The 10202-nt window shown below is 41.4% G+C and overlaps 1 protein-coding gene across 1 annotated transcript; it reads left to right on the top strand.

Moving 5' to 3' along the window:
• Positions 1-525: 525 nt before the first annotated feature.
• ETFBKMT (electron transfer flavoprotein subunit beta lysine methyltransferase) lies at positions 526-2375 on the top strand (the record flags this gene model as incomplete). Its single annotated transcript, XM_080706512.1, has 2 exons — positions 526-568; positions 2032-2375. 2 exons carry the CDS (start codon positions 526-528, stop codon positions 2373-2375), a joined length of 387 nt encoding a protein of 128 aa, XP_080562638.1.
• Positions 2376-10202: the final 7827 nt, after the last annotated feature.

Below are 10202 nucleotides of genomic sequence, written 5' to 3'. Positions count from 1 at the left end.
AACACCAGTACTTGGGAATCTGAGACAGGAGGATCTCAGGTTCTCTAGTGAGGCCCCCTGTTTCAAAATAAAGAGTAAAAAAAAAAAAAAAAAAAAAAAAATAGGGTTGGAGGTGTTGTTCAGAGGCAGAATGCCTGTTGGTTCAATCCCCAGTTATGCAAAAATAAACAACCAACCAAATTTGATTTAAAGAGCATGGTTCGCATGGTTTCCACCTGCTGAGTAGAAAGACCAGATGCTCTGATCCTGTTCTGGGGCTCCTGCCGCACTCTGAGGGTCGACTGCTTGTCTCACTCTAGCCAGGACAGACTGGAATGGTTGGACCAAGTTCTTCTCCTGAGTTCTGTTTCCTTGACCAGTCAATCCAAAGACTGTTTTGTGCCTGTCACTGACCTTGTTCCTGTGTCTGAGATATTCCCTCTTTCTTTCTGATGAAGGTATCTTTTGGATAACCCTGATGTTGTCAGAGGAAAGTGTGTCCTAGACCTTGGGAGTGGATGTGGGGCTACAGCCATTGCTGCTAAGATGAGTGGGGCATCAAGGATCTTGGCCAATGACATAGACCCTGGTAAGGATTTTATACTTAAAAATACCCAAGCTCATTTTTCTTCCAGGATGGAAGCATGTACAGAGGTTTCACATGAGGACCTATTTATTGCCCATGTATCTTGCAGTCGGATATTGTGAGCTCATGCTGAGTCACTGTTCCCTATGGGGGTTCTCTGCCACCTGAATTGATAGTGAGTCTTCCCAGGGGGATTTATATTCGCACCTGCCAGACATCCCCAGGGTACCAACCCGGGAACACTTAGGCTAGCTTCTGGGCTGGGAATTTCCTGAATATCTAAGTAGTAGTGTTTATTTGGCCCAAAGCCCAAGTGAAAAGCTAGGTCTGTGTCTCTGGTGGCAAACTTTTATTTCATTAGCACTCAAGTGAAGACAGGTGAATCTTTATCTGATTTTCTTCTGGGCTACCTTTTCATTGAGGATATAGCCCTTTAGGACCCTTATTTTATTCTATTTATTATTTTCTTTTTTGTGGAACCCAGGGGCATTCTACTTCCAAACTACACCCCCAGCCCTATTTTTTATTCTTTATTTTGAAACAGGGTCTCACTAAGTTATGGAGGGCCTCTAAGTAGCTGAGTCTGGCTGCGAACCTGTGATCCTCCTGTCTCAGACTCCCAAGTACTAGGATTACAAATACACACCATTATACCAAGCTTAATCTCAACATTTCTAGGTATTTTTTTTGCTTTCAGAATATCTAGTCATATATTTGGAAATTGTTTTATATATATATATATACATACACACATTTGCAGTACTGGGGATGGAATCCAGAGGCATTCTACCTCCAAACTATATTCCCAGCCCTATTTTTTTTTTTTTTTAGTACTGGGGACAGAACCCAGGGGCATTGTCTCTGAGCTACACTCTCAGCCCTATTTTTTATTCTATATTTTTGAAACAGTGTCTCACTGAGTTGCAACGGGCCTCACTAAGTATGAGGCTGTCCATGAACCATGATCCTCTGGTCTCAGCCTTCCAAATGCTGGGATTACAAGTGTGTGTCACCATGCCAGGCTATATCTATCTATCTATCTATCTATCTATCTATCTATCTACATATTGTCATAAACTTTATTTATAAACTATATTTATATCGTCATAAACTTTAGACTACCTTAAAAACTTTCAACAGGAAAGAAAAAATGTTGTTAGAATTAAAAATTATTGCTGAGCATTGTGGCACATACTTATAATCCTAGTACTTGAGAAGCTGAGACAGAAGGATCATAAGTTCTAGGCCAGCCTCAGCAATTTTAAGGAGGCCCTCAACAACTTAGCAAGAACTTGTTTCAAAATAAAAAAATAAAATAAGACCAGTGGTGTAGCTCAGAGGTAGAATGCTCCCGGGTTCAATTCCCAGTACAAAATACACACGCACGCACGCACACACACACACACATGCTAATCAATAGGGAATGAAAATATACTAATATACTAATTCATCATATGCTTGTAAAGTTGCAGAAATGGCTATTACACTGAATTGTGAACTGAACGGACTGGATCCTTTCCCTATTTTAACAAAAAACATTTTGAATTTGGAACAAGATAAGTGGGACCTTGTTGTACTTGGAGATATGTTTTATGATGAAGACCTTGCAGACTCTCTCCATCAGTGGCTGAAGCGCTGCGTTTGGACCTACGGGACCCGAGTACTGATTGGCGACCCTGGGCGGCCCCAGTTCAGTGGACACAGCATTCGGCATCAGTTGCACAAAGTGGTGGAATATTCGCTTCCGGAGCCTACCAGGCGGGACAACAACGGGCTGACAACAAGCGCAGTGTGGGATTTTCGGCCTTGAGTCATCCAAGTGCTTTGAAAAATGAATAGAATTCTGTTTGGATTTAATCCTGCAAGTTTTCTCCATAGAGATGTACAATCAAGTTTAAAGGATGCAGTTTCCATTAAATGGCAAATCTTGTTTCCAAAACATGAAGGTTTAGGATTTTGTTAGCCTTTATAATGTAACTGGTTCTGCAATCTTTTGTCTAGTTTTACTGCTATAGGAATATGATTATAGAAGGCAATACCCAGTGGTGGTAACATGTTTTCAAATGTAGATAAGATGGCTCGTGTGGTGGCGCACGCCTGTCATCCTAGCGCTTGGGAGGCTGAGACAGGAGGATCGAGGCCAGTGGAGACCTTCAGCAACCTTGCGAGACCCTTTACAAAAAATGTGGAGAAGAATTAGATATTGTAGCAGAATCTGTTTCTATAGTTGAACACTTGTGATGTATCTTTGAATTAAATAAAATACAAAATATAGAAGAATACCGTATTAAAAATTATCCACAATGGGCCGGGTGTGGTAGCCCATGCTTGTAATCTCTACGCTTGGGAGGCTAAGACAGGAGGATCATACAGGTTCGAAGCCAGCCTCAGCTACTTAGTGAGGCTGCCAGCAACTTAGTGAGACCCTGTTTCCAAATAAAATATAAAATAGGTCTGGGAGTATAGCCCGGAGGTAGAAAGCCCCTGGGTTCCACCCCCAGTACCACAAAAAAAAAAAAAAAAAAAAAGTTGGAGGTTGGGGAACAGGTGCAGGGGGAGAAAAAGAACATCCCCAACTTCTTAAAAACATTTTAAAAATTAAAAAAAAATTAAAATTATCCACAAGATAGGGAGTGGTGGCTCACACTTGTAATTCCAGTACTTGGGCGACTGAAATAGGAGGATGGCAGATTGGAAGCCAGCCGCAGCAATTTAGTGAGACTTACAGCAATGTATGTATGTATGTATGTATGTATGTATGTATGTATGTATGTATTTAGCAATACTGGGGATGGAACTCAGGGGCATTCTATCTCCAAGCTACACACCCAGCCCTATTTTTTATTCTTTGAAACCGGGTCTCACTGACTTGCGAAGGGCCTCACTAAGTAGCTGAGACTGGCCATGAACCTGGATCTTCCTCTCAGCCTCCCAAGTGCTGGGATTACGAGTGTGCCATGCCCAGTTCTGTTTTTTTGTGGTACTGGGGATGGAACTCAGGTGCTTTCTACCTTCAGGCTATACTCCCAGACCTATTTTTGTTTTTTGATGCTGGAGATGGAACTCAGGGCATTCTACCTCCGAGTGACACCCCAACCATCTCTCTCTCTCTCTCGCTCTCGCTTTCTGTGTGTGTGTGTGTGTGTGTGTGTGTGTGTGTGTGTGACCAGTAATGGAACCTAGGGGCTTTCTACTTCTGGGCTACATTCCCAGACCTATTATATATTTTATCTGGAAACAGGGTCTCACTAAATTGCCGAGAGCCTCACTAAGTAGCTGAGGCTGGCTTCGAACCCACACCATCCTGTCTCAGCCTCCCAAGTACTGGAATTACAAGCGTGTGCCACCAAGCCCAGCGAGACTTTCAGCAATTTAGCGAGGCCTGTTTCTAAATGAAAAATAAAATAGGTCTAGAGGTGTAGAGGTATAGCCTGGAGGTAGAGGGCCCATGGGTTCCATCCCCAGTACTACACACACACACACACACACACACACACACACACACACAAGCTGGGTGTGGTGGTGCACCCCTGCAATTCCAGCACTTGAGAGGTTCAGATAGGAGAATCACAGGCCACCCTTAGCAACTTAGTGAGACCCCGCTTTAAAATAAAACAAAATAGAGCTGGGGGTGTAGCTCCTCTTGTCTCAGCCTCCCAAGTACTCGGATTATAGGCATGTACCACCATGTCCAGCTCTGGGTCTTAAAATTTTGAACTACTTACATGTGTTGTATTTCTCATTTATTTTTCTCTCACTTGGGTTCACCCACAGACACACACACATACATTATCCATAAAAGCAAGGTGTGGTGGTTGGTGAACACCTGTAATCCCAGTACTTGGGAGGCTGAGACAGGACATCGAAGGTTCAAAGGCAGCCTTGGCAATTTCATAGGCTCTCAGCAATTTAGCAAGACTGTGTTTCAAATAAAAAATAAAACAGAGAGAGGTGTGGTGGTGCACGCTTATAATCCCAGCATTTGGGAGGCTGAGACAGGAGGATTCAGGTTCATGGCCAGCCTCAGCTACTAAGCCCTTTCAACTCAGTGAGACCCTGTTTCAAAATAAAGAATAAAAAATAGGGCTGGGGGTGTAGCTCGGAGGTAGATTGCCCTTTGGTTTCTTTCTTTCTTTCTTTCTTTCTTTCTTTCTTTCTTTCTTTCTTTCTTTCTTTCTTTCTTCTTCATGTGGTGCTGGGGATTGAGCCCAAGGACATTCTATCTCTGAGCTATACCCCCCAGCCTATTTAATATTATTTGGAAACGGTCTTACTAAGTTGCTGAGGCTGGCTTTGAACCTGCGATCCTCCTGTCTCAGCTTCCCAAGTCCTGGTACAGGCATGTGCTACCATGCCTTGCTACATTTTTTCCCCTTGTGGTACTGGGTATGCTGGTATTGGGAAATTGCTCTGATATTAGTTTTCAAAATGTAAAAATCAGCCAGAGCCTAGGTGCTGTGCAGGCGCTCAGGCAGGGAGGGGCGGCACTGGTACACTGCAGAGCTCCTCTCTTTCTCTCTGCCCTTTGTTCTCAATGACTAACCTATAGTAAGAATGTCAAGGAAATTAAGGCCTTTAGCCTTAGAAGCCCTAGAGACACCTGAAGAGATACGTAGAAGCAATCAGTGCCTCTGTTTACCTCCTCTTCTTTGTGACCCAGCCTGGTTAAAGGAAAGGTAAACCACATGTACTACTTCAAAGAACCCATAGTTGATGAACAACCAATACTGCCCAATACAATAGAGGTAAAGGCTAGGAAGATCACTGACCTCTGCACTTAGTAAGGGCGCTGTCCAGAGGCAAAGAGGCACCACCTGGCAAAAATTAAGTTACTGGTCCATTGCCTTGGTAACACTGATAAGAACATACCCAGACAAAATCTATTTAAAAGCCAGGGATAGAGAGAGGGCAGAGTTTCACTTTCAGGTTTTCCAGCCTACCCCAGGCACACTGCTTTTCTTCTCTTCCCTTTGTATTCCCTACTATCATAATAAAGATGTTGAAGCTGCATTAAGCGATTAGTGTGTGTGTGTGTGTGTGTGTGTGTGTGTGTGTGTGTGTGTGTTGGTACTGGGAATGAAACCCAGCGGCGAGGCCCAGGTCCCTCGAGCTGTTTGACAAGGTCCCACGAGAGGACTCCTGCGAGGCAACCATACTCACATTGACCCTGTCTTGTATTCTGCGTCCTAATTGGATTATTAATCAAGCCAAATGATCCGGGTGGTGTCAGTGGGACATGCTGTTCTTTGCATATGAAGACTGTACAGGAAAAGAGGTATTAAGAAACCTGGGAATTGCTCAGAAATTCAAAAATCCCAAATAGTAAGAATCTGACTAGTAGAAACTGAAACAATTACAGTTGTCTATAGATGCTGAGTCTTTTGAGGAAAAGCCTGACGTGATGCCTGTAAAATTAATGAGGCCAGCTTATATGATTAAAGAGCATCCATGGTTGCCACTTCAGGGAACCAAAGCTAATCAACACATAGCCCCCCAACAACCTTTATAGGAATAATATGGATGGAGAAAGGATAGTAAGGGTTCAGGGAAAATGGGTTTTGGCATGAAAATAGACTTTTATGGAGAGGTTGGGTAGGCAGGGACCTCCTTGGTGCCTGCTCACTAAAGCATAAAAGAATTTAATAGGTATTATAAAAATTAGGTGAGCACATTGTATGTTAGAGAAATAGAATAAGTTCAGTGTGGGTTTGGTGGTTGGGTCAAAATAAGTTAATAGAATACCTAGTGGTCAAAATAGCAGATAAAATTATCAGTTAATTTTAGAAGTGGAGACAGTAAGTCTAACACTTAGTAGTTAAGATAGAGGATAGGATAAGTTAAAAGTTTATTATGTGTGATGTAGAGTAGTAGTAAGTTTTGTAGGTCAATCCAGTACAAATAAAAAAAAAAAACAAAGAAAAAAATAGGGGGCTTTGAGGTGTGCCTGCTATGTAGAATTCAGGTTAATGAAAAATTAAATGAAAAACAATGTATGTATAATGTGGCTTTGAAAAACTAAATGAAGCCGGGTGTGGTGGCACACGCTTGTAATCCCAGAATTTGGGAGGCTGAGACCAGAGGATTGCAGTTTGCGGATAGCCTCAGCTACTTAGTGAGGCCCTTTGCAACTCAGTGAGACCTGGTTTCAAAATAAAGAATAGAAAATAGGGCAAGGGTGTGTAGCTCGGAGGTTGAATACTCCTGGGTTCACAAAAAAAAAAGAAAAAAGAAAAACTAAATGAAAAACAAAATACATATGATGTGGCTTGCTGTAATTTGTTAGATTCATGTATAAATAAAGTATATTCTAGGGGATAGGCAGAGATTCCTACCCTTTACTACTAAGCATGGTGTCTCTCATTCTTTAATTTGGCCAACCTTACATCTCCTTCAAGATCCCTGGACTGGCCAAGGCCGGACCTTGGCAATTCTATCTCACTAAGCAACTGAGGCTGTCCGCAAACCATGATCCTCCTGTCTCAGCCTCCCAAATGCTGGGATTACAAGCATGGGCCACCACGCCTGGCGTCCCTGTCTATTAGTTTTAATTTCCCTATTCAACAAATTTTAGTTGAATAGAAGAAAAGCCCACAGTGCCATTACAACAGTAACACTGGGGATGGAGCCCAAGAGGCATTCTACCTCTGAGCTACACTCCCAGCCCTATTTTTAAAAAATAGGGTCTCCCTAGATTGATGAGAATCTCACTACTTGCTGAGGATGTTCTCCAACCTGTGAACCTCCTGTCTCAGCTCCCAAGTACTGGGATTACAAGCATGTGTCACCATGCCTGGCAACCTAGCTTCATTTTCTAATTTTTTTTTTTTTAATACTGGGGATGGAACCCAGGGACATTCTACTTCTGAGCTACACTTCCAGCCCTAATTTTTATTCTTTATTTTGAAACAGGGCCTCACTTTGTTGCAAAGGGCCTCACTATAAGTAGCTGAGGCTGTCTGTGAACTGCATCCTCCTGTCTCAGCCTCCCAAATGCTGGGATTACAAGCGTGCACAACCCTGCCTGGCTTATCTTTTTATTATTTTGAAACAGGGTCTCCTACATTGCTGAGGATCTCACTAAATTGCCTCAAACCTGGGAGGCTGAGACAGAAGGATTGCCATTTCCTGGTCACCCTCAGCAACTTAGTGAGATTCTGTTTCAAAATTAAAAAGAAAATAAAAAGGGCTGGGGTGTAGCTCAGAGGCAGAATGTCCCTGGGTTCAATCTCTAGTATAAAAAAAAAAAAATCTCTGCTGGGCATGGTAGTGCATGCTTGTAATCCCAGCGCTTGGGAGACAGAGACAGGAGGATCACGCAGGTTCAAGGCCTCTCTGGCTTAGGAAACCCTGTTTCCAAATAAATATAAAATAGGTCTGGAAGTGTATCCCGGAGGTAGAAGGGTTCCCAGGAACCCCAGTACCATAAAAAAAAATAGAATCTCTCATTTTAGATATTAAAACTAATTTCTACAAGTTGGGAAAAAAGCTATTGACTTGATTTCATAGTCAATATTAAATTTTATTAAATTTGTCTTCAGAAAAAATTTATAGAATAGGCCTTACCCATCTTACGCATATATACATATGTACTATTGATGTAATGACAATACATATACATAAACATACCATTATTATTTTATGTGGATCATTTTGAAAGTGGCATACATTCAGACAGTGCTTGGTGCCCTCTCCCCCATTTCCCATTTCCCCCCTCCCAACAATGAGTGTCCAGGTTGACCATGCTATATTCATACTTTTACACATATTTGAATGTAGCTTCTCCATTAATCAACCTCCATTAATCAAGCCTTCTTCCTCTCTTACCCTTCCATTCTAGCTTTGCTGAGGTTACCTCTCCATTATCTGGAGTCCCTCTGGTATCCCCAATACTCCCTAGTTTGGGCATAGTGGAGAAAACATATGTCCCTTCTTTTTCTGTGTTTGACTGATCTCACTTAACATAATGTTTTCCAGGACTTTCAATCTTCTTGTGAATGACATAATTTTGTTCTTCTTTATTGCTGAGTAGAATTCCATTGTATTTCCCATAATTTTGCAATCCATTTATCTGTTGATGGAGACCTAGGTTGGTTTCACAATGATCTTCATAGTGGCTGAACTAGTTTGCACTCCCACCAACAGTGTAAAAGAGTTCCTCTTTTCCTATATCTTCGCCAGTATTTGTAGTTTTTTTTTTACTTCTTTATGCTTGTCACTCTGATTGGAGTTAGATGGAATCTCAGCATATTTTTGATTTGCATCTCCCAGATAGCTAATGATGTTGAACATTTTTCATATATCTATTGGCCATTTGTACCTCTTCTTTTGTGAAGTGTCTATTCAATTCAGTTGCCCATTTCTTGATTGGGTATTTGTTTTGCTGGTGTAGTCTTTTGAGCTCTTTGTATATTCTGGATATTAGCTCTCTATCAGAGTGGTGGCTGGTAAAGAGCTCATCCCATTCTGTAGGCTTTCTCTTTGGGTTCCTGATGGTTTTAATGAACAGAAACATTTTAGTTTGATGCCATCCCACTTGTTAATTCTTGTTTTAATTTCCTGCACTTTGGAGGTCTTGGTGAGAAAGTTACTGCCTGTGCTTATATGTTGAAGTTGAGCCTATGGCCTCCTCTAATAACTTCACAGTCTCTGGTCTAATTTCTAAGTCTTTGATCCATCTCGAGTTGATTCTTGTGCATGGTGAGAGGTAAGGATTTAGTTCCTTCTTTCTACAAATGGATAGCCAGTTCTCCCAACACCATTTATTGAAAAGGCTATCTTTTCTCCAGCGTATGAGTTTGGCCCCTTTGTCAAAGATCAAGTGACTATAAATTTGTGGGTTTGTTTCTGTATCTTCTATTCTGTTTTATTGGTCTGTATGCCTGTTGTTGTGTCAATAACATGCTGTTTTAGCCAGGCGTGGTGGCGCAACACTTGTAATCCCTGCGCTTGGGAGGCTGAGACAGGATCGTGCAGGTTCGAAGCCAGCCTCTCCTGGCTTAAGAGACCCTGTTTCCAAATAAAAAATATAAAATAGGTCTGGGAGTATAGCCCAGAGGTAGAAGACCCTGGGTTTCATCCCCAGTACCACCAAAAAACAAACAAACAAACAAAACCAAACAATAACATGTTGTTTTTACTACTATTGCTCTGTAGTATAATTTGAAGTCAGGGATTGTGATGCCTCCTGCATGGTTATTGCTGAGAATTGCTTTGGCTATTCTGGGTCTTTTATTTTTCCATATAAAATTCATGATGGATTTTTCTAGGTCTATAAAGAATGTCATTGGTATTTTGTAGGAATTGCATTGAATCTGTTGATTACTTTTAGCAGAATGGCCATTTTGATGATATTTATTCTGCCTATACATGAGCACGGGAGATATTTCCATCTTACAAAGTCTTCTTCAATTACTTTCTTTAATGTTTTATAGTTTTCATTGTAGAGGTCTTTTACATCTTGGTTAGGTTTATTTCTAGGTATTTTATTGCTTTTGAGGTTATTATAAATGGAATTATATTCTTTCTTTCATTGTGGATTCATTGTTGGCATACAGAAAAGCAACCAATTTCTTTAGATTGATTTTGTATCCTGAAACTTTGCTGAATTGATTAATCAGCTGCAGTAGTCTTTTGGTTG

This window comes from Muscardinus avellanarius, assembly GCF_963383645.1.
Source record: "Muscardinus avellanarius genome assembly, chromosome: 11".
Taxonomy (NCBI): Eukaryota; Metazoa; Chordata; class Mammalia; order Rodentia; family Gliridae; genus Muscardinus; species Muscardinus avellanarius.
This window is presented reverse-complemented; position numbering and strand designations above follow the sequence as displayed.